This window comes from Eulemur rufifrons, chromosome 23 (assembly GCF_041146395.1).
Source record: "Eulemur rufifrons isolate Redbay chromosome 23, OSU_ERuf_1, whole genome shotgun sequence".
NCBI classification, from domain to species: domain Eukaryota; kingdom Metazoa; phylum Chordata; class Mammalia; order Primates; family Lemuridae; genus Eulemur; species Eulemur rufifrons.
Window position 1 is genome coordinate 21,778,310 of NC_091005.1, and position 24,680 is coordinate 21,802,989.

Sequence of the window (24,680 nt, forward strand, 5' to 3'; positions counted from 1 at the left end):
AGCTGTGGGAAACGCCTTTCATGATTTCATCACCACTGCTTTTCCAAAGCTTCTTCGCTGTTGGCATAAACAAGCTACCATTAAGATGGCAAAACTGTGTCGAGAGTTTAGGTGCATACTTTGATTAATGGTACTGCTTCTTGTGTGAGAGATAATAAACTACACTTTTGATTCGAAATCAGGCATTTCATATTTAATGACCTAATACATGTATATGTGGTGATGACAACTCCCAGTCCCTTGCAGAGCCTGGTCTCAGGCCAGGGTGATGGGGTTTTGCTGGCTAAGCCCCTGTGGTCCCCAGAGGCACTGGTGACTGTCCCTGACAAGCCTGGGGCAAGGGAAGAATCCCAGCTGGAGAGAAAAAAATAGCATTCAATCTGATCCCGGAAGGTCATTGGCCCCAAAGTCCTGACCTGTAACATAAACCAAACAAAACATGCATTTACAATATTTCCTTTGAAATGAGATTTTGGAGCGTCAGCTTCTAGTTAGGTTGAATATCTTCTAGTTGTTTTAAATCCCATGATTAGATCACTGACGCCCACCACCCCGCCCGGATCTCCCATGCTTCCCTGGAGATGTGCACAGACAGCGGGAGCAGCGCTGCCTCCTTCCCTGGGGACTGCGGCCAAGGTCCCGAGGTTCACCCTGGGGCCTGGACTGCGTAGGACAGCTGACGTCAGGAGTAAGGCCTGGGAGTCTCTGTGGGGAGGCCTTGATGGGGAACTGAGAGGTTAGGAGCTGGTTTTAGGTTGATGGTGAGGACTCAGGGGCCAAAAGGGCAGTTTGGGGATGACACACGAGGGACAGTCATGAAGCCTGCATTGTGTCTGAAGCCACAGTGTGCTCCGAGGATGTAAGGGAAGCTATTCCGGAGGACTCAAGAGAAGACCAAAAGTGTCCCCACCCAAGTGTTCAGGGCTCCCAGAAGGCTGTGGCGTGGCTGAAACGGCAAGTTCTCTCCTGCACAGGGCAGCGTCCGCAGCCACAGCGAGTCTTGAGTTAGGGAAGGCAGAGAAGATGACCACCCATTCATTCTCCCTGGGGGTCCAGGGCACAGTCAGAGACACCAGGCCCTGGTAGACCTTGGAAGAAAAGTCCAAGACAGGGTCCCAGTGAGATGGAGGCAGGGAGCAGGGACTCCCCACGGGAGGAGGAGGGCACCACGTCATGTACACGCTGGCCCTCAGCAGCGGTGGAGAGAGACAGACGTGTGTGCTGGTCTCTGGGGACGTGGTGCCAGGGACTGCAAGACTTCAGAACAGCACTGCCCAACAGAACATTCTGCGATGACAGAAATGTTCTCTCTCTGTGCCATCGGTATGGTTGCCACTAGCCACATGTGGCTGCTGAGTAACTGCAGTGTCGCCGGCATGACCGAGACACCGGATTTGTAGTTGTATTTCATTTTAATTAAGCTCAGTGTAAGTGGCCACCTGGGGCCACTAGCTCTTGGACCGGGCAACTCCGCTCTAGGACCTGTACTGGAAGGACGTTTCCAGAGCCAATCCGGTTCCTCCCTGGCTCATGTTTCTCTGTGGGGTCCTCCTCCACTCTGGGCTCCACGGAGCGCCCATACGGCGTCCTGTCTTCACGGCAGGCAGGGGAGCATGCGTGCTCGTGTGTGTGTGTGTGTGTGTGTGTGTGTGAGCCCTGGAGGCTGCGGCAAGCAGCAGGGCAGCAGCCCCATCCTCGCACAGCGTGTTCCAGTACATTCTGAGTCACGCCTCTCCCGGTGAGGGGCACGTTCCAGCTGACAGCTCGTCTCCCGTGGAGGAGCAACAGGCTCTGCTTTCCCAAGCCCGAGAACCCCGGCGTCTGTGCCTGCTCTGCTGCGAGAGCAGTCACCAGAGAGATGGCGGGTGTTGCCCAGGTAACATCCCTTCCCTGACAAGTGGGGACAGCGACAGAGTGGCTGGCTTGCCAGACGGGAAGCAGGAGCCTCTGCCTGCTGGCTCTGCTTGTGGCTGCTGGGGTTGCTGAGGGCTGACTCTGGAGCTGGAATCCCTCCTGAGTCCTGCCTGCTCTGGGCCACTCCACTCACTCACAGGCTTGGTAGGTGATGAAAATTAGAGTTGCTATTTAGCCAGGAACCAGGCTAAGTGTTTTATGTGTATTATCTCGTGGAGTAGTCACAGCAAGCCTGCAGTAGTTATTCTTAGGCTGCTTTGCAGCTGAGGAAACTAAGGTGCAAGTACTAGACGGTAAGTCCCATGAGCACGTGGGTGTCCTTACTACTTAACACAATGCTTGGCACGTTGTAATAGATGTTTCCCAATGATCTTTGTTGGATGGTTGGATGGAAGGGTAGATACATGGATTAGTGGATGGTAGATGGGTGGATAGGTAGATAGATGGATGGATGAGTGGTTGGATGGATGGGTTGGTGGATAGATGGGTGGGTGCATGGATAGATGAATGGGTGGGTGGATGGAGGGGTGAGTGGATGGGTTAAGTAACGCTTAGATTTGAGCTGACGTCTGCTTGCAAAACCTGTGCTCTTAGCCGCTAAGTCATACCGCTTCTGGCTTTATTGCATGACCTCTACCTCCCTAGGATGGGATTTTTTAAAAACAGCTTAACTGAGATATAATTTACATGCCATAAAATTTACCCATTGTGAGTACACAATTCAGTGATTTTAGTAAATTTATAGAGTTGTACAGCCATCACCACAATGCAGTTTTAGAACATTCCCACCATCTCAAAAGATGCCCCTGTGCATGTTTGCAGTCTCATCCCTCTTGTCGTGCCCTAGCCATAGGCAATGACTATTCTCCCTGCTGTCTCTATAAATTTGCCTTTTCTAGACATTTCGTATACAAGGAATCATACAGTGTCTTTTGTGTGTGGCATGATAGTATGAGGTTCATGCATGTTGTAGCATGTTTGTGTAGTTCAGTCCTTTCTTTTGCCAAATACTGTTGCATTGTATGTCTATACCGCGTCTTGTGTCTCCATTCATCAGTTGATAGATTTGTTTCCAGCTTGGGGAAATATTATTATGAATACTATTATTATGAAATACTATTATGAATAATACTTCTATGGACATTCATGTGCTTATCTTCGTGCGGAGTGCGGAGTATGTTTTTCTTTCTCTTGGGTAGATTCTAGAAAAAGAATCGCCAGGTCATATGATAAATTTATGTTAAATGTTTTAGGAAACTTTCTAACGACATTGCAATATGACTGCACCAATTTGCTCTCCCCCCAGCAGTGCATGAGGATCCCAGTTTCTCCACGTCTTTGTAGGCGCTTGGTATTATCTGTCTTTTCTGTGACAGCCGTCGGAGCGGATGTGAAGTGGTGTCTATTCACGGTTTTAGCCTGCCTTTCCTTGATGGCTAGTGACATGGAACACCTTTTTGCTTACTCACTCCTAGGCTGGGATTTGACTTTTAAAGCCAGAGCTTGGCATACTTTTTCTATAAAGGGCCAGAATAGCAAATATTTGGGACTTTGTGGGCCACATTTGATTTCTGTCACATGTTTTGTGTGTTTATTTTCCTTTACAACCCTTGAAACATATAAGACCATTCTTGGTTTCGTCATACAAAAACAGGTGGGGGGCTGGGTTTGGCCCACGTGCTGCTGTTTGCCAAACCTGCTTTCTACGTAACACCAGGTCACATGCCCGGCCACAGGGCAGTTCCAAGGCCCCTGTCCACCCCCGCCTCAAAGGCCTCAAGGGCATCCAGGGCCTGTGGGGTCCACGCTAGACAAACCATGGGGCCACCCGCTCCAGCTGGCCACGTGGGCTCGGCAGGAGGGCCATACTGCAGAGCCTGGAGTCGGGATTCCGGAGGCGTCCTTGTCCCAGCCCCACCGTGAGTCATCACCTGATGAGCTCATCAGCGTTCCTGGGATGAGACATGCTAATTTGTCACCTGAGGATGGGTACTGGGTCCTGTTGATCCTGGGTAGGCCTCCCTCTCCCCTGTGGCCATCCCATTCCAGAGCTCAGAGCCTCCTCTGGGAACAAGGGCCTGTCTGCACCCCATACCTGTGACATTGTAGCCCACCGTCCACCTGCTGCCCTGGCCCCTCCAATGGCCCCTTCATCCTCTGGTGTCCCGGCCTCCACCCTCAGGGCCTCGTGGGTTTGTCCTGCCTCTCGCCCTGTGCCACCAAGCATTCTTGAGGCCTTCTTCAGTGTCTCCTGGTGAATCTGTCCCTCCTCTCCACCCCGCTCCACCAGCCCACATTGATGCGCTAGAAAGAGCTTTGGTGTTGGCCAGAGCCAGGTTTGACTCCTGCATTGTCCCTTTCCAGCTGCTTCACCTGGACAAGTCACTTCCCCTTTCGGGCCACGGTGGCCTTATGCGTAAGGCAGGCTGCTCGCAGTGCTGCGTCAGAAGCTGCGGCCCCACACACCCTCTCAGCACCGCTCAAGGCCACGGGCTACTCCCCGTGGGCACCTGCGACCCTGCCTGAGCACACGTGTTTTTCTGGCTCTGTGTTCACTTTGGTCTGGGCACAGGACAGTCACAAGTACTGGAAAGTTAAGGGAGTTGGTGGACAGATCCCCAGCCCCCTCGCTCCTTGGGCAGGTCTACCCTGGGGCGTGGTCTGCACTGTCCCCTGCGTGCCCGGCAGGCGTGAGCACCCGTCGCCCATCATGATGCTCTGCAGTGCCCTGTTTGCTGACTATCTTCTCTTCCGTCTCACTTCTCCTCTCTCCCCGCTAGCATTTCCTGTAATCACTTTGTAAATCAGTAAACCGTTAGGATCTGCTGAGGGGGTGCTTCGCCTGTGACAGGTCTGCAGCTCATAGCTGAGGAGTGAGTGAGAAAGTGCCATAAGAGCTTAGCACAGTGCCCGTGCTTACTAAACATCAGCCCCTGTCGCAGTCACTGGGACCTTGTGGCTTTGGTGTAGCTTCTGTGAACTCTTTCCCATGTTCCCATGGATGCCTCTGAGGCCAGGGCCGGGGTGCTCACAGGAAAGCTGTTGTCCTCCCCTCTAAGGAGGGGGGCTCTTGCTGAGCGCCAGGCTGGGCACACCGGTGACAAGAGCTGACCCCTGAAGCCACGCTGGTGCAGACACTGCCCAGCAGGCCCTGCTCTGCCTCAGACTGGTGGCCTCTGTGTCTCCAGTGATGTCTGTGCGTGGAGAGCAGGAGGTTGTACTCACGGCCGCCCACCCCGCGGGCTGGTTGTATTTTGCAAAGTTTAAATGAGAGATGGCTCGAATGATGTTCACCAAATATTAACGGTGGCTATTTCTGGGTCGTGGGACTTTTGAGGCCTTTTTAAATTTATCTTCTTTGTGCTTTTCAGTATGGTTTAAATTTTTCACAATGAGCATGCACCATCTTGACAAAAAGAAAGAAGTCATTATTCTTTGAAAAGTAAATAACTTGCAGCTGATCAGAAGAGAGCACACTTGGCGCCCAGACCCTGTTCAAATCCGGACTCTACTGTGGGAAGACCTGGGTGTGGATCGTCACAGTTTTCTTCGGGGCTTGAATGTATGGGGAATTTTTTGTGATCATTTCATGGTCATTTAAAAATTAAGCAGTTCTTTGGGCACAGGCTAAAACCAGAGACTGCAGGGCTCGAAGGGGCATTCGTCTTCTGGAAAGGGGTGGAGTCTTGCATTGGGAGGTATCTGAACTGTGTCAGCTTTTGACACTTTGTGTTTTGCACAGTCGTGGTTGTGCGGTACCGGGCTGGGCAGCTTCAGTTGGCCGTAACTAGGAAAGAGGCTGGTTACGGTTCCAGAGAAGCCTCGGTGGACTGGGTGTGTCTTGACATTAAAGTCATTGAGTGAAACAGACAGTCACTGTCACCATCGTCACCATCAACAGAACATTTACTCTTCGCTAAACACTCACCCCCGACAGGACTTGCCGTGTGTTTCTTCTAGTCCTATAGGATCTAAAAGGACGGGCAGGTGGATGTTTCTGGTCTTCCCTTCCCTGGCTGCCTTCATCTCTGCCCTGCTGGGCCTCTGGGAAGAGCTTGTCCCTTTCTAATCCTTGGCGCAGAACGGGCAAACGGGCAGAGAGCAGTGAGACCAGGGAGCTGGAGTCAGGGCAGCAGGGTGGACAGGTTGGTGGATGAAAGAACAGGACATGGGAGAAAAAAGAAGGAAGAGAGAGGGAGAGACAAGAAAGGTCTGGGACGATGAGGAGGGATGGTGTGTGTTCACGTGGGCATGGCGAGCAGGCAGGAGGCCCGGCAGAGCGCGGGCTGGGGCGATGGAGAGGAGCGGACGGCGCGCTGTGTTGCCGCAGTTTGTACATCTCGGCCCCTTAAGTTACTCGAAGGAGACGGATTGAGTCTCAGAGTTCCTTTTTATTAGTGTTGGCAGTTTTACTTGGACTGTGCTTTTGAATGCAGCTCCGACAGAGTGGACCACATGGGTCACAGCTGGTGAGGGTCACACATTAGAAAAGGCTGCAGGTGTTTTCATGCCTAATTTACGGAAGGGAACCTCAGGCTCAGTGGGTGAAATCTTTACAGGAGGAACCAAGTCTGTCTGACTCGAGTGAACCTCCCATCCCACCACAGTGTGTCGCTCCGCTCTACTCACATGGATGTGGAATATGTCCCCCCAATACTTCCTTAATAAAAGCACTGGGTCCCAAGAACACTTTGTAATTCTTAACTCAGAAACTGAGTGGTCAGGGAGCCTCACTTTGAGCCTCGGCAGTCAGCAGGGACCCTCACCTTCCCATTCCTCCTTCCCTCATTCTGACTTTGGCTCAGAGATTGTGACATGTCACGCCAGCTGGCTGCTGGTGCCGTGACAGTAAAATTAGGCTGTCCCCAAGGAGCAGAGCACTTAACGAAGGAGTTCATCCAGTTAGAAAGAGTCTCCCAAGCTCGCCGGGGCTGCGGCGGGCAGATAGCTGCAGAGACGCAGATGGGAGGGGACGTTTGGCCCAGACCTCCGCCTTCCAAGGGCCTCTGTTTCCATGATGTCAGAGAGGCGGAACTAACGCTGCCTCAAATCCAGGGAGGCAGCAGCCCCTGTCCCATCCGCTCTCTGGCTTCGGACGTGGCGCCCAGGCGAAGGTGAGAACGCTCCTGTCTTATCACCAGGTGGATGCTGAGGGCAGCGCTGGGTTTCCCGGGGCCGTTCTGGGCTCAGCCCCCACCTGCTCGGAGTTGAGTTCCGGGCGCTGAACCCGTCTGTCGTGTTCCGTAGCTGGATCAGCCCTCTCCAAGGGGCCTCTTAGGATCAGCGCGAGCAGAAACAGTGCCTTCAACTCCACGAAAGCCCCTTCGTGGACCCTGACGTTTCCACTCTTACTGCACTTGGATGCTTGGGGAATAAGTCTGGCAGAAGCCACGATCAGAAAGCAAAACGTCTTCATGCTCTTTTTTAAGTCATTGGAAACTGTGGGAAATGACTCATCTAGGGCTGGCTGTCTGCAAGCGCACCTGGGACTTGGGACAAAACTCGTCCTTTCTTCAGGTGTCAGTGTCCCCGTGAGGGGCGAGTGGTCCAAATCCACGCTTTCCCAGGGCCTTTCCACCCCGGCGCATCTGACTCTTTGATCATCTTGTATCTTGCCTCGCACCTTCCACACTTGTCGTATCAGTAACACGTTCGTGTCTCTTTCTCTCTCTCAACCAGAAAAAGATTTACAAATATAAGAAAGTGCTGAGTAACCCCAGCCGCTGGGAAGTCGTCCTGAAAGAGATCCGGACGCTGGTGGACATGGCCCTGACCTCCCCGCTGCAGGACGACTCCATCAACCAAGCCCCACTGGAAATCGTCTCGAAACTGCTCTCGGAGGTAAAGCGCTCCCCGTCCCGTCCCCGTCCCCACGGGAAGGTACGTGCCTTCACCTCTGCTGAGCACGGAGCCCGTACCGAGCGGCACACGCCAGCAGAGCTCCACTCGGGTTTGTGTCGTGTTCCTGTCGCTGAAGGAGGTGAGCAGTTTCCCGCCCAGCGATCCGGGGGTGTGACAGGCATGGCTGTGGGGGCCATCTCAGCTTCCCCCAGCACTGGCCGAGTCAGCTGCCCGCCCCGGTCACCCCACATAGCCCACAGATATGCTTTGTTTAACTCACACGGGATTTTAAAAATCAGAAGATTTCACAAGAAAATGGGAATTTCAAGGTTCTCTTTAAAAACAATGAGAAAATCTAGCCGTAATCTGTGGCTGGTGCCACCTGGCACCACCCACCGGCTGTGCCGTGCTGTCTGCCTTGCTGGCAGCCCCACTCGTTTGCCGGGTGCTGTTCTGGGCGTCCAAGTAGAGATGAGCCCCCTGCCCTCCTGGAGCTCGTGTCCCAGCGGCAGAGACGGGCGCCGAGCAATGAAACTTCATCCCACTGCGGGTCAGGCGAGAGGCGCTTCGGAATCGTACCTCTTCCTGCTATTCTGAGCGCTTTACTGTTCATACTTCGCTCGTTTGTTTGCATGCTTAGCCCTCTGGGGACACTGGGGTTGATGACTGTTGATTTAAACTGTGCACAGCCGCCAGAGTGATGCTTCTGTCCCCCTCCCCTGAGAGTGGCACCCCGGTTCCTGGGTTGCTCCCAGCAGACTCCCGCACGAGTGCCCTGCTGCCTGGGGTGCGCCCTGTCTCCGCAGGCCCAGGCTGGTCACTGCCCATCTGTCCAGGGACCTGGCACAGGCTCTTCATGTCTGCTGAATGGAGAGGGTCCTTCACCCAGAGATGAGGTGGGGTGAGAGGTAGAAAGTGGGTGGCAGTGACGGTCACAGGCACAGAGACAGAGGTCTTGTCCTCAGGTGGGAGACCATCCTAGTCCACAGAACAGTAAAAACTCAGGCTCTGAAATGAATCCCTGTCAAAGTCTGGAATTCTGAGTCCAAATCCATATGCCCAACTTCAAGTGCAGGAAAAGGGGAGGACAGCTCGCCTTTAATAAGCCAGGCAGGTGCCAGGTGCCGCACACAGTACACACTCCCTGAAAGATGGGCCTTGCTGTCTTCATTCTGCAGATGAGGAAAGTGCGGCCCAGAGATACTGAGCGACCCGCCCAACTCAAGTGGCGGGTCTGTAGTGGGCATGCCGAGCTCTTCTATTTCGAGACTGACTTGCCCACCCCCTGTTCCCACCAGGCTTGGCCACCATCACACCCTCGCTGGGTCGGACGATGCCCAGGGTGGCAGATGTGCCTGTTGCCAGCCTCTGGCAGGACTTTTTTCCGATCTCAGATAGTTTCAGCCACATGCCCCTTGGCTTTCACATCCCTTCTTGGGCCTTAAAGTAAGGATCCCAAAGTTAGCTGACCCCCAAGCGCCAGGATGGAGGAATAAAGACAAAGAAAATGGAAGAAGTTGCTATCGCTGCGCACCTTCTGTGTGTCAGGCAGAGGTCCGTGTTATTGGTCCCGTTCTACTGATGACAGCTGACATTTGGTGAGGGGCCAAGCTGGGACTGCAGCCCAGGCGGACCGACCCAGCATCCGCTCCCATGTGGCTCGATGCCACTCGGAGTGGCCCAAACGTTTTCTTGAGCACAGATTCTGCGGCAGACACTTTGAAAGGCCCTTAGACCTGCCAGATTTCCCCCAAGCACCCTGCAAGGAAAGTATTAACATGTACCAAGGATTAACCCGAGGTGCAGAGAGGCCGAGCGGCTTGCCCGGGGTCACTCAGGCAAGCAGTGGGCCAGGACGCATGCCCAGGTCAGGCCAACTGCACGGCTCACGCTCCTGCACACAGGTGCGACACGAACCCGGGCTGGTGGAGACTGTTCAGTGCGTGTGTCACTGCAGAGGTGAAGAGTGTGCTGTGGAGTCAGAGGGACCTGGTCCTGCTCTCAGCTGCGTGGCCTTGGATGAGTTGCTGGGCCTCTCCCTGCTCAGGTGTCATCTGTAAATCGGGGCTCAGACTAGCACCCGCTTCATAGAATCGAGGATGGGACACTCTAATGCGCATAAAATGCTGGGCACTGCGCCTGACACACGGGGCCTTTGATAAGCGGGTGTGTTCCATTGTCATGGGAGATGGCTGTGGTCTGGACCCCAAAAGCACCCTCGGCCACTTGTCTGGCTGGAAAACAAACACATCCTCCAACCTTCTTGCCCTTTTCTGTTTCGAGTATTTGGGGCCAGGTTCTTCCTCTGCTCTCTGTACTCACGTTGCTTCCAAGGCCACCTCTGGATAGGCTCCAGGGGTCACGAAACCCACCGAAGGATCTGGAGCGGGGTTGGCATGGTGGGGGAGCTGTTAAGGTGGCAAAACAGTTCTGAGAAAGAGCTGTTTATTCACCGGCAAAGCCAAGCCGGATGTCCCCAGCCTCCCAGGCCTCTGTGGGGTTGAGTGTGTGGAGTGGCCACTTACCTCGAGATTCGAGAGCTGCCTCTCACGCAGGGCTGCTGGTGAGCACTCTCCACCTGGGCTCGGAAATGGCCCTGGTGGAGGGAGTCTCCCTGCAGAATGTACAGGCTGCCTCCGTGACCAGGACAAAGGAAATGACACCCACGGTCACCGGAGACTTCCTGCAAAGGTGCAAGGGTCGGGGTGACGGTTGGGCTGGTCTCTTGGGAGTTGCCCCTGGCAGCCTGGAACATGGAACTTCCCCCTTGATGGGTTAAGCTGTAGCTCAGTGGTTGGAAATACGGGCTTTGGAGTCAGAACAGAGAGAGGATAGAGTCCCCAGCCCACCACCTGTTACCTGTGCACCGGGAGTGACCATGCCCGGCAGTCTCTGCAAGCTCGTCATCAGTGGGACGGTAGGAGAACCTGTCATGGTAAAGAGAAATCCGTGGAATGAGCGTAGCAAGGCTTGAACCCGGTGCCCGAGGCACAGTGGGCTCATCGTCAGGCATCAGGAGAGAGCAGAGCTGGGCTTTCATCTTCCCCGGGCTGAATAGTGACTGATACTTAATAATCCATCAAAAACAGGCTGCTCAAACGCTACTAAAGTCCACGAAAGGGAAAAAGGTTTCTGACCACGGTTTCTGAGACACCTGATCTCAGTCCTCACCCAGATCAGGTGTCTCTTGAGGACCTGTGGAGACTAGCGTTGTTCGGACGCTGACCTGGTTCCGTGGCCTCCCCTGGGCCGCAGGCACGAGCTTAGTGGGCAAAGCAAACTCACGGCTCACGGGCTTTTCTTTAGCCTCAGCCGCTGTAAACGCATCAGATACCCCCATGCCCCTTAAACCTGCTCCGGTGGTGGGAGCCGGGGGCTCTTCCCAGAACACTAGAATAGGCGATCTTGCCAGCGCTGTTCAAAAGAGGAGTCGCCGTACACGCAGCAGACGTGGCTCTGTGAGGAAATTCGAACTGACACCAGTGAAGCCCGTGTCTACCAAGACAGACGACGCAACACACCACAGAACCAGCAGGAAAGACACGGTGGCCGTTTTGAGTTCCCACGATTCCTCCCCGCCTTGTTCACATACTCACAGGATAGTGGCACAGGTTGAAATCCTAACCCAGAAATCCAAAATGCTCCAAAATCCAAAACGTTTTTAGACACCAACATGACACTCAAAGGACATTCTCCTAGGAGCATTTTGGATTTTGGATTTGCAGGTTAGGAACGTTCAACTAGTAAGTATAATGCAAATATTCCAAAATGTAAAAAAAAATCCAAATTCTGAAATACTTCCAGTCCCAGGCATTTTGGATAAGGGATATTCCATCTGTAACAGGTACCGATTATTTAGGAAAATTTTTGATTAGAGAGTGGGGAAAAAAAAGAAAACTATAAAATTTCAGCAGGTTTAATCTAGTCAACTAATTTTGTTTTTGCAAGTCAATTGTTAGAATTTGAATTTAACTAAAACCTCTTGGGCTCACTCGTGGAACACCCTAGGTCCATGGGAACCTAGTTTGGGAACCACCGAAATAATATACATGTCACTCCTAAAAGGCTGCCTGGCACAGAGTTGAGACTCATCAAAGGTCTGCGTCTTTACATTTATTACGCACCTGCCTTCTGGCTTCTAAGCAGTATTGCCTTGACCGGGCCAAATCCTCTCATGACCACCTGCTGAGAGCTACCGGGGTCCCCGTTTACTGAAACAGAAACTGAGTGTCACCGAGACGTAGCCCACCCAAGGCCACACGACTCGGAAGCGGTGAGACGGAGACAAGGAACTCAGTTCTTCCTCCCTCCCCAAAGCTGTGCTTTCCCCACTTCCCAGCCTTGCTTTTGACGGTGTCTTGATCTGTTTAATTAAGAAAAAGTGACAACCACACTTGTTCTGAGAGGCTGAAAATGTTTGGAAACTGTGGACCTTGAGATCCAAATGTTCCGCATTCTTAATTCTGTTTTTTGTTTTGTTTTGTTTCCCTCCTGCCTTCTCCGTTCTACCTTTCAGAACACAAACTTGACTACCCAGGAGCATGAAAACATCATTGTGGTAAGTTCCTCTCGGTCCCTGCCCGTCCATCCCGCCCTGCTCCTGGAGCCCACCACCCTCACTCGGCCTGAGTCCGTGGTGGACACGCCATCGTCCCCCCAACCCCGCGAGCTCCCGTTCTTGCTCAGTTCTGCCTTTTCTGTCCAGCCAGGCAGGTCTCCCTCCTGCCTTTGCATGTTTCCGAGCCCCAGCTGACGGAGGTGCAATTGTCAGTCTTTGAGGTTTGCAGCAAACGTGTCCTACTCGCCGCCTCCTTCCTGAGTCTGCCGCAGGGAGCCCACGGCAGGAGACGGCAAAGGCCATGCAATTTGTTCAGGGGCATGTCCCCGTTAACTGCACGGTAATCGGTCTCCTTCCTGTCCCAGGGCATGTCTCCTAACGAATCCACAAATAGAACCTGGATTTCATTCCCTCTGATACATAAAGTGAGATGATATTTTCTGGGACTCAACTATGATATAAGTGCCTTTGGGATAAAATATCTTCCCGGGTGATTTTAAGCTATGAAACCTGACTCTCACTAGGGAGAAGAAAGAAAGGAAATGGCACCTACTGGGTGCTAAGCACGGTACTATGCACTTGAATCCACAGGTGACTGGGTCATCTTCTGTCCCCAGGGAATTCATCCTGTATTGTGGGAAGACAAGTGTAATCACCGCAAACATAGAGACGTGGTGTAGAGAGTGATACACTCACCTGGGAAAGGGGCTGGAAAGCTTCCCGAAGGAGTGATGTCAGAGCTGGGTTTTGAAGGATCAATAGGAGTTTGCCAGGTGGCAAAACAGGGTGAAGGCATCCTGGAGAGAGGAATCAAAATACGCAAGGGCACAGGGATTTAAAGCAATACGATGTGTTCTGGAAGTGTCAGCATTGCTGGGGCATAAAGTGTAAGGAAGTGGGAAACAGGGAGATGGAGCTTGAAATGGAAGCAAGAGGCAGAGCCTTGTGTGCCCAGGAGAGGACCGTATAACCAACCTGCCCAGGAGTTAGGGCTGCAACCTACCAAACAAGAGCCGCACCCAGTCACCGTGCCCGTAGGCAAGCTGTGCTGGGTGCTGTATGCACAGCAGTAGCTGAGCCCAGGCCTCTTGTGCAGAGTAAAGCAGCAGCTTCTGCCTTGACTCCCAGCTCGAGTCTGGCACATGGTAGGTGCTCGGTGGGTGTTTGCTAAAATGATAGAGGTTTCTTCCACGTTCCGCCTTGGCTATCCATTGCCTTCTCCTGCCACAGCAGGAGGACAGGTCAACCCGGGCACCCCCAATCACACATAGCACCTTTTTCTGGCATAATATTAATTAATCAATTCATTCAACAAACATTTGTTGAGCATATGAGTGTGAGTGTGTGCCAGGCACTGACTCTGTCCCACAGACAAGACAGCAAGATGCGAGCCGTGCCGTTGAGGGTTTACTGTGTGTTGGGAGAACCAGGCAGCTCAACAGATAATCAGAAATATGGCAAAGGGCTGAGGCTTGTTCTGGGTGTTAGAGGAGCCTAGAGGGGAGACACTGAACCTCCTCTGTCAGGGAGGATGTTGGGAGGAAGATGACAGAGGGCTTCCAGGAGGAGGTGACCAAGCTGAGCCTGTAAGGATGGATAGGAGAATGTCAGGTTAACGGATCAAGCAGGGAAAGACAGTCCAGGCAGGGGACCAGCGTGTGCAAAAGCAAAGTGGTAAGACTGACTGGCGTAGAACCAGGAGGAAACATGAGTGCCCAGGAAGGAGGCGGTGTCCCCTTGCCCTGCCAGCGACAGCTGTGGGTCCCACCAGGGCCAGGGCTTCACTTTCAGGACAAGCCTGGGAAAGAAATTTCAATCTGAGAAATCCAGGCTGCGTCTATCCAGCTAATTTGGCTGGGCTGAACCCTTAATTGGGGAGGGCTGAGCGTCCCTGCCCAGCAGGGATGGCTAAGAACGTGGAGGAATTTGATCTGAGGGTCTGACCCTCAGCCCTCCATTTCACAGCCTCCGGTTCGATACTCGTGTTCCTATCGCTGCTGTCATCGTTGTGGAGTCTTCCGGAGCCTCCTTTCATTTCAACACTTACATCATCCTCTTTGCTCTATTGGCAGTTAGTCTTCTCCCAGTGGGGCTTCGTATTATGGACTGATTTTTCTACCATAGATTGAGTAGAAAGTGGTCGTTCCACTGGCCAGGAAGCAGTAACCGTTGGTGGTAGCAGCTGGGGTGTCACTGAATGAGCTTGGACCGGAGTCCAAACCCCATCTGTGGTCTTGCTCCCTGTGGGAGTGCTCAGCATGGCGGCCCAGAATGTGTGCAGAGAGCTGAATGTGGGTTCAAGTTCAGAGCCAAGTTCAGACCTGGGCCCACCCTATAAGAGCTATGACCGTGGGCGAGTAATAGAACTTGTGATATTATTTAATTTTATTTAAAATGGCTTTAATTTTGCATGTTTCATGAGTATATTTTTGTTGTAAAAAAAAAGGATTTCACCCGATTCTGGCACCCTCTTCGGAGACACCCCCTGTTCCCAACCGCACAGACAGATGTGGTTGTGGTTTTAGTTTTTAGTTTTAACATTAATGATGTGATATTGTTCTGCATTTGTCTTTTCACTTGACAATATGTCTTGGAGATTCTTCCAAGTCATTTCGTTTTTTAGTTTTTATTTTTTTGGAGATGGGGTCCCACTCTGTTGCCCAGGCTGGAGTGCAGTGGCCCGATCACAGCTCACTGCAACCTCGACCTCCTGGCTTCAAGCGACACTCCTGCCTCCGCCTCCCAAAGTGCTGGGATTCTAGGTGTGAACCACCACGCCCGACCTCTTCCAAGTCTTTTGGTGGATATCTACCCCAGGGTTTCTCACCCTTGGAACTAGCGACATTTAGGGAGGGATAATTCTTTGTTTTGGAGGCTGTTCTGTGCATTGTCAGATGTTTAGCAGCATCTCTGGCCTCAGCTCACTAGATGCCCATAACACACCCTTGTTGAAACAAAGATGTCTCCAGACATGTCAGATATCTCCTGCGGTGCAAAATCCCTCCCAGTTAAGAACCACTGGTCTACCCTCATTCTTCCTAAGTGGCTCTAGAAAGGTTTACTTAACCAGATGACCATTCTGATTGGTTCCAGATAACTTAATGCTCCAAACCTTAGTCTCCTCATCTGTGAAATGGGTATAACAATAGTACCTTTCTTACCAGGCTGATCGGAAGGTTACATGAGCTCATGCACCTAACATGCCAAGTAGAGGGCCAGGCTCTTAGAAAGATTCCACAAAAATATGAACTTTTTTTTTTTATTAACTGTACATTTAAAAATTATCATCACTCTGTGACCAGGGCAGGCCTGGTAGCCTCCCTGACCCTCTGTCTCTTCATCTGTACAAATGGAAATTACCACTTGACCTCACAGGGTTGTCATGAGGGTCAAATGAGGTAACAGCCATGGGAATGCCAAGCCCATGCCTGACACCCGCTATAGGCGCTTCATTAGTTCCCACCCCTGTATCCCTTGACTCATGCCCATAAAAAGGGGAGCCCAGTGTGTAGGGGATTGAAGGGACTCAACCCAGGGGGACCGCACCCTGCCCAAGTCCTCCCCCCGCCCCCAGCTGCTCCAGAGCTCGGTCTGCATAGGGGAGCCGGCCTGCCTGGGCAGTGACTCACAGGCTGGGAGGGGGCCACCCTGACCCGCTGCCGCTGCCGTGGCCTGACCTCTTCCTGTGTTTACGGGCTGGCCATGCCAGATTCCTGGCCTCTGAGAGGAGGGCGGCTGGCACGTGGGGAGAAGAGCGGGAGGGAAAGGAAGAGCGAACCCCTCCCGTGGGCCTCGTGCTGAGCTTCTGGATATGAGCGTGCAAAGCCGCACCTCAGGCCTGGCTTCCTTTTCGGGGTTTTGCTTTCTTTCATTACCCAGGCAGGTCGTTTGTTTCCTGCTTGTGTGGGGAGCTGGGGCCACGCAGTAGAGACTACGAGTAATAGCTCAGGCTCTTGAGTCACGGGCGTGGGTTCAGATTCTGGCTCCACCGCTTTCTAACTCTGCGACCTCGAACAGCTGACTTAACCTCTCTGAACCTTGGTTTCCCCATCTAAAGGGGCAACACTGATGCCCACCCCCGAGCAAGTAGTGAAGATTAAGTCACATAGTGCAGTGGCACAGAGCTGGGCACATGGAGTGCAGGTGACACTGTTACACAGACGGTCCCCCCTTTACAATGGAGCAAAAGCAATACGCGCGCAGCAGAAACTGTACTTCGAATTTTGATGTTTTCCCGTGCTGTTGACGCGCAGCACGATGCTCTCTCACGATGCTGGCAGCGGCAGCGAGCCGCGGCGCCCAGTCGGCCGTGCCGTCACGGGGGTCAGTGGCTGGCCCTGGGCAGTGTGCTGTGCCGCCAGCCGACTTTGCCCAGCTCTTGGCCCATGTGAGTGTCTGAGCACATTCAGGGTAGGCTCGGGGACGCTCTGGTGCCCAGTAGGTTGGGGGTAGTAAATGCATCTCCGATTACGATATTTTCCACCGATGCTGGGTTTATGAGGACGTAGCCGCATCGTAAGTCAAGGAGCATCGTATTATTGTCATCTGTATCGTCATTGGTCCCTGCGGCTGCGGGGGCTGTGAGAGGACGGCGGGCTCACCCTTTGCAGAAGGCTAGGAGGCCGTGTGACACAGTCGGAGGCTCACACCGTGCCCCCCACACCCCGCCTGCACCGTCCAGCAGAAATAATGACAGCAGCGTCATTTGTATGTCTGCGCCATCCGGTTCAGTAGCCACCAGCTCCATGTGACTGTTGGGCATTTGAAATGTGGTCAGTACCAGTAAAGAACTATATTTTTAGTTTTAACTTATTTAAAGTCATGTGTTTCACGTCGGTTAAAATTCAAGGAGTCACGTGTGGCTGGTGGCCACCGTATTGGACAGTGCAGGCCTGGGCAGGGGTGGCCTGGGCCCGTCCCCAGCTCTGTGCGTCGCCCTCCTGCTGGCGCTGGGAAGCAGGAACCTCACTGCAGATGACTTCGTTTTCACAGAGGTGCGGCCACTTAAGTAACTGAGCGACTAATGTCACCTCTCGTGGGTGTCCAGTTACACTTCCTGTTGCAGAAAGGTTCCGGGAGCGACAGAAGGCCTGACAAGGCTTGGGAGGAAATGGATTCAAGGAGTGTTTGATGTTCTCGCTTCCTTAATAGAAAGCACAGTGTGTCCGGAGACATTTTTGATTGTCCCAACTGGGAAAGGGGGTGCTCCTGGCATCCAGTGAGTCGAGGCCAGGGCTGCCATCCACACTCTGCCCTGCGCAGGCCACCCCCACCTCCAGTGCCATCCCCAGGAAGGCCGAGAAACCAGCCAAGTTCCTCCCAGGACTCTCAGGGCCCCCCTTTCCAGATAGAGGGGCCGAGGTTAAGAGAGGTGAAGTAACGTGGTCTGACAGCCACACGGCTGGGACGTGGCAGAGTCAGCATCTGCGCTGAGAACTCTGCCCCAGCCTGCACTCGTCACCGGTGTCCCGCCCCCTAGTCAGGGGGACATGGGTGGACGTCAGCAGGTCATGAAACCCCTAAAAGCATACACGTCATTGTGGGTGCATGGTTTTTTATATTTTTCTGAGGGACAGTTCAGAGCTTTTACCAGCTTCTCAGTGGGAGCCATCCCGCCACCCCCCACCACCCCGGCAAAAACAAAGTTCAGGCTCCCTGGCTGACAAATTAAACAGAGGGCCTTTCCTGCCCGAATGGTGGCAGGGAGGCTGTGTTTGCCATCGTGAGTCACCCTTTTCTGCGGACCCCCCACCCGGCCCCATCGCGATTCCTGCGGAGAGATGCGACCGGTCACTTGTTCCTTGTCTTGCAGGCGATCGCTCCTTTGCTGGAAAACAACCATCCACCGCCAGACCTCTGTGAATTCTTTTGCAAGGTACGGGCGTGGCGGAAGTGGGGGGTGTTTTCGGGAAATAACCTGCCTCTGTGTGTGCGTGTGGGGAGGGGGCGGCTTTGCACAGAAAGGCTGAAAACCCAGGCCCCACCGATTTGTCTCAGGGTCCCGGACACGGGCAGAGGGTGTGCCGGGACCCGTTCTCAGGTCGCAGCACCCCTCTGCCCGGCAGGCGGTGAGTGAGAGCCCGGGGCCCAGCCCGGGGCGGGGAGGGGCATCTGGCTTTTCCCTGGAAGAACTTCAGGGCTCTCCTGGGGGACAGTGTGGCAGATTTCTGAGCTCTGGGGTCAGAGCTGGATTATTGCTAGACAAGGCTTCTCTGGGCACCGGCTGGCCCACGGTGGGGGCGGCCGTGGGCTTTCCCCGAGCAGGGCAGCAGCAGGGTGCACCGGGTTAGCGTGGAGGAGCCGCAGCGCCAGCCTCCCAGCGGGGTCCGCGCAGGACATGCCAGGGCACGGCGGGGGCCAGGCATCCGCATTCCTAAAGCACAGCTCAGCCGCTCGCGTCTGGACCGGCGCACAAATCTGTTTTGTTCTTTGCTGGGAGATTTGGTTTTTTAATGTAATAGTGTGATGTCCTTGAAGAGACACGTGGCCTAGTCTGAGCCCCCCCAGTGCTCCGTCTTCCTCCTGCAGACCCCCCAGCCGCCCTCGCTCCCACCCAGCTCCCCCTGCCCGCCCCCTTCCATGGCCACACGCTGTCCCTCGGGGAGGCGCGGGCTGCCTGGAAAGTGAGCACCGGAGGAGAGGGGACTTGACCCCCCGCCCCTGTCCAGGGGTCCTCTGTGTGTCAGGGGACAGGCGCTCAGAGAGGGAGTCAGGACTGTGTCGTCCCCTTTGACCCCCACACCTGCTGGCCTGAAGTCCCCAGGGTGCATTTCAGGGCCTGGAACACTCGGCCACTACGAATGTGGCGTGCGCGCAGTGTGTGCCGTCTGGTCCCGGGGGAGCGCCCACGAGTACGCGCAGGCACGGGCGCAGCTGCTTAGGGCACAAGAGGGGACCTCTGTGCCCCCAGAGCTCATGGGTGTCATGCCCCCGGCAGAGTGGATCAGATAGCCGGGGCGGGGGCTCCTGAGAGGAGGGGTCACCTCCTTTCTCGATAGTCTCTCCAGATTCATCCACATCTGCCCCCCGTTCTCCTCCCAGGCTTTGGTTTCTCTCACACCTCCTAGTTTTTAAGCTTTTGTTCTAGAACAGTGGACCTTGGTTCACAGTAAATCTTTCCTGAGGGTTCCTCAGGTGAGATTGGAAACAGATGCACTAGAAGAAACTATCGTTGTTGGCGTCCCCTACTATAGTCCTACGTAGGTGTTAGAGCAGAAGGAGGAGGGTCCCAGCCCTGGGGACACCAGTCCTCAGGCTGCTTTCCCTCTGGGGGGCGGGGCTCAGCAAGGAGAGCGTGAGGGGACAAAGTCTCTCCCCCTGGGCCACACCAGGCCCTCTCTGGACACGTCAGGCAGCCTCTCTTGCCAGACTTTGAGGCTGGAACCCCCAAATCTAAGGGAAGTTTATTCATCTTGATTTCCCAGGAAAGCTCTGATTTCAAGCATCCCAGGTTCGCTGCCCTCATCCAGGGCTTGAAACTGCTCCTGCGGGGCCAGGCAGGCTATGAGGGGGTGGGACAGCAGGGGCTGGTGGCCGTGCCTGCTGGGCCCGAGGCCTTCAGTTCCCGTGGGAAAAGCAAACACCGTGCTGGTGAGGAACGTGCATCAGGAGCCGGATTCGGCTGCAGATGCCGCCGGATTATTAAAGCCAACAGCTGAAAAACCACAGAATTTTCAACATCCTGGTGTCCAAATGCTAAAACCTTCGTATCCTCATACCCAATTTTCAAGACTTTTCAGACCAGGCCGCTGCTTCTTAGTCTGCAGGAGCCTTTACTATGTATTAACTGAGAAGCTCGTCAGAACAGACTCCTGTCCGTGCCATCTGCGACAGTCTCAGACTCTAACACAGTGGCTGCCACACTAGAAAAAAATCTTTTCCCTGGGGCCACGGTATTTTGTTAGGAAAATAGATAAAAACTTCGAAAACAGATCCTTTCAAATTTGGTGAAGAATTTGTTATTTTTTTTTTTTTTTTTTTTGAAACGTCAGACTGTATTTTTTTTTTTTTTCATTTCCATCATGACTTTTTTTTTTTTCTGTTATTAATTTTTTTTTATTTAATTTTACAGAATCAAAGAGTCTAACAGTATATCTTGTTAGATACAGTATGTCCTCATAATGTATACATTATTTCTTGTACAATGATATGAAATAATATGGGAAATGTTCATGATAAATTATTAAGTGAACAGTGCAAGTTAAAAACAATAGTTTCATATTTTTTTCCCCACCCCCCCTTTCCCGAGTCAGCACCTTCAAGTGTTACCACTCCCCAAACGGTGCGCAATGCACTCATTGTGTAGGCATACCCCCATCCCCTCCCCCACCCCCCGAGAATTTGTTATTTTTTATTGTTTTCTGTGCATGAATTATGTGCAACTTGAAAAATAGATCACGTGGCTCAAGGTAAAGAGACGTGTGAGTTACATATGCTTCACGAGGCCCCGGGCTGAAGCTAGCGTGAGTTAAGTACGCATGGCAGTCAGTGTGTTCAGATCAAAACAAAAAGCAAACCAAAGATCCCATCCTGTGCACTTGTGTTACTCCAAAAACAGAAAAGAAAAATGAAAAAAAGCCGTGGCATTCCTTGGTATTTACTGAAATGTATGAAACACTTCTGTCCACACGAAAACTTGCACATAGGTGTGCATAGCAGATTTACTCATAATTGCCAACACTTGGAAGCAACCATGACGTCCTTCAGCAGGTGAATGGACAAATTGCGGAATATTATTCAGCACTAAAAAGAAGGGAGCTATCAAGCCATGAAAAGCCAGGAGGAACCTTAAATGCATATTACTGAGTGAGAGAAGCCAGTCTGAAAAGGCTATAGACTGTACGATTCCAACTCTCTGGCATTCTGGGAAAGGCAAAACTGCGAAGACGGGGAAAAGATTGGTGTGCAGGGGTGGGGAGTGACGCACAGGTGGGCACAGAGGGTTTTTAGGGCAATGAAATGACTGCGCGTGACACTATAGTGGTGGGCACATGTTATTATCCGCTTGTCTAAACCCATGGGGTGTACGACACCAAGAGTGAACTCCAATGTAAACTGTGGGCTCTCAATGATAATGCTGTGTCACCATAGCTTTATCCATCGTAACAAATGTACCAGGAGGTGCAGGATGTTGATAGTGGGGGAGGCTGTGCCTGTTGGGGGCGGGGAGGGGAAATTTCCCTTCCTCTCAATTCTGCTGTGAACCTAAAAGTGCACCCCACCCCCACCAATTAAGTCTTTTTTTAAAAAACGCTATGCAACAATATTCAGCAAGGGAACCCCTGCACCCACAGCAGGGCTCACTGTCCCCAGCTCTGCTGAAAGCCGCTGGCTGTGGCCAGGACGTTCCCAGGCCCGTGGTGACCGTGCCCCCTTTCTCCGCAGCACTGCAGAGAGCGGCCCCGGTCCATGGTGGTCATCGAGGTGTTCACCCCTGTGGTCCAGAGAATCCTCAAGCATAACATGGTGAGTCCCGCGAGGCCCCGGCCCTCCCAGCCTTCGCCGTTTGCACGGACTGGGGAGTGGGGTTGGCCCAGCCTGACGCCGGGAGCTGGGCCGAGACTCCGGCTGGGAGTCTGGAGGGGTCGTGCAGCCTGTCCTTAATTATGCTTTTGCCATTAAGGCAACAGGAAGAGTCTTTTCACAGTACGTAAGAATAACAAGCCTGGGGAGGGGGAGAGGAGGTAAGTCTCCCAGGCAGAAGGTCCCAACTCCATCTTCAGGGACCTGGGGTGTGACATCTCACTCCAGAAAAGGGGGCTGTGCACAGTGGTGTCCTTCCAGAGAGTATGGAAAGGGCAGAAAGAGCAGCTTTGCAGACACGACCTCAGCCAGGTGATGAAGGTCGGCGTCAACAGTGATGAGCCACTTCGATGGCCTGTCCCCCGGTAGGGTGTGATGAAAATGGCACTGACCTCTGGGGTCTTCCTCCCAAGTAGCCCATAACCCCATCTAATCACGAGAAAAACTTCAGACAGATCCCAGTTGAGGGACAATCTGCAAAATACCTGAGCAGTCCTGCCCCCAACTGTCAAGGTCATCAAGAACAAGGAGAGTCTGAGAAACTGTCACAGCCCAGAGGACCCTAAGGAGACGTGACGACTAAGTGTCACGTGGGGTCCTGGAGGGATCCCGAGCAGGAAGAGAATACTGGGGGAAACTCCGGCAATCTGTGTAAAATGTGGCCTTTGGTTAATTTTTGAAAAATACTGAGGCAGGATTTAATTGCACACCTTCACTGGCCTGGGCACTTAGAATCCGTGTGGCCCCTTTGTGTTCTCTCATCCCTTCAACCAGAGTAGGAAATACTATTTTCCTCATAATATATGTGAGGAAACTGAGGCTTAGCAAGGTCTACTAAGTGGCCTCAGAGGCCACAGCTAGGAATGAGAGTAATGACCATCTATTCCCAGATATCTATTGAGCACCTTCGTGGAGACAGGCGTGTGATGCTCTTTCAGTGTGATATGTCACTAACCCTCATGCCATTCCTGTGACATCCTGTGCACAGGAGGAATCTGGGGCCCAGAAGGGCTGGACAGGCTACTCGGCGTCTGGCGAGCAGCTGCGAGTGCTTCTGAGGGGAGCTAAGGAGGAGCAGGCAGTGTTAGGCCAGGGCCCCTTTCCACCCACACGTTGTACTGAGCCAGCCACCAACTTGGCATGTGAAAATGACTCTGGAAAAGGGTAACCTGGAAGCCATTTCATTTGTGGCATAGCTTTCCTGTTTTCACAACATGCCCCTAAAAGAATATCCAGTCAGGAATGGAAATGTGTGACACATGCTCACCTCTCCCTAGCCCATACTCGCAGCAGACATCATTAATCAATTACAGCACTCTGCCTGCCTTGTCAGAGATAGTTTCAGACTCCTTCCCCACACAGCATCCCAGGCCGCCACTACCAACTGAAATGTGTTGGTACCATAATGAATTCTATCTACCATCCCCTGCTCTAAGCTATTGCAAACTGTAATTGAATTGTTGTTGATTTCTGAGATCCTCCTAGATTTGGGGTAAATTCATTTCTTGCTTTTAGAACACAGGAAAGAGGGACATCTGGTGAGATCTTTCTCTAGGATAACAATGAAACTCCCCACTGGGAAAATTTCTGCCTTAATTTGGGCTCTAATAGTTTCAAGGAGGGACACTTTCTGGCTTTGGCCAGCAGGGAGGAAAGGGTCTCTCTGCTTGTTAACTTTAAGATTACCTGTGGGGCAGGGCATGGTGACTCATGCCTGTAATCCTAGCCCTTTGGTAGGCCGAGGTGGGAGGATCATTACAGACCTAGAGATCAAGACCAGCCTGAGCAACATAGCTAGACCCCGTCCTTCCAAAAAATAGAAAACTGAGTTGGGTGTGATGAGGTACACCTATAGTCCCAGCTACTCGGGAGGCCAAAGCAGGAGGATCACGTGAGCCCAGGCGTTTGAGGCTGCAGTGAGCTGTGATGATGCCACTGCACTCCAGTCTGGTCAATAGAGCGAGACCCTGTCTCAAAATAAATCAATATATAAAATAAAATCACTGTGTGTATAGCGTATAGTGAGGGCCATGCCCTTCTGGAGTTGAGAGCAAAGGAGCTTAACTCATCAATGACAAAGCCACACCCTCAGGACATACTTTGGGTGTGGGGGGGGGGTGGATGCCTCTTGAGGCACATAACATTTTTGCATATTGCATGGTAGTCAATAAACTGTTTCATAAGGGTTCTTTGGGGACATCTGACTGCAAAGGGAAAAAAGTCAAAATTCAGACAGCTTCCCGGGGCTTAACCGTACAGTGTCGCCCTTGAATTTGGTTAGTTTTACGGGCCTGGAGTGTTGACCATGTGATAATTTTCTGTATATAAATCAGAACAGCTGCAGGAAAAACCCAGCGTTTATAGTGTCTTTGGTGGTCTGGCAGAGATCAGGGCCTCTCAGCCATGAATCCGTACTTTCCCAGGCGTCCGGGGATGCTGTAAAGCGTTGACATCCCACTTTGCTCTTGGCGTCTACTAATTACACACTGCAAGCGGTGTCGGAAGAGAACTGCAGACAGCACTGGGGAGGATTAGCTCCTTTTGTGGAAGAGCAGACTGTATTAAGCAGTGATGATGGCTATGCCAGGCACGAGAAGACAGGATCTCACAGAATCCTAACGACACAGGCGGTGAGCACGGGAGAGCTTTGACGTTCGCTGGTTTGACACTCCCTAGTGCTCAGTGATTGGCCGTGGGCTGGATGCTCCATTTTGGAGCTAGAGCTGTCGGCTGGTGCGGGGAGTCACGTCACTGCCTAGTGAGTGTGCCTGGCCTGCCGCCAGCCATGTGCCTGTTAGAGTAGCATGAACAGCGACGTCTCTGCACCCCAAATGCAGTGTTTCTC

At 52.8% G+C, this 24,680-nt stretch overlaps 1 protein-coding gene across 1 annotated transcript in view; it reads left to right on the plus strand.

Moving 5' to 3' along the window:
• The window catches only part of CMIP (c-Maf inducing protein), a 229,743-nt gene that overhangs the window by 170,887 nt on the left and 34,176 nt on the right, over nucleotides 1–24,680 (plus strand). Inside the window, exons 4-7 of the mRNA XM_069456581.1 lie at nucleotides 7,594–7,755; nucleotides 12,272–12,313; nucleotides 18,126–18,188; nucleotides 21,698–21,778. Coding sequence (XP_069312682.1) covers nucleotides 7,594–7,755; nucleotides 12,272–12,313; nucleotides 18,126–18,188; nucleotides 21,698–21,778 — 348 coding nt within the window. The remainder of the gene's footprint in view (nucleotides 1–7,593; nucleotides 7,756–12,271; nucleotides 12,314–18,125; nucleotides 18,189–21,697; nucleotides 21,779–24,680) is intronic.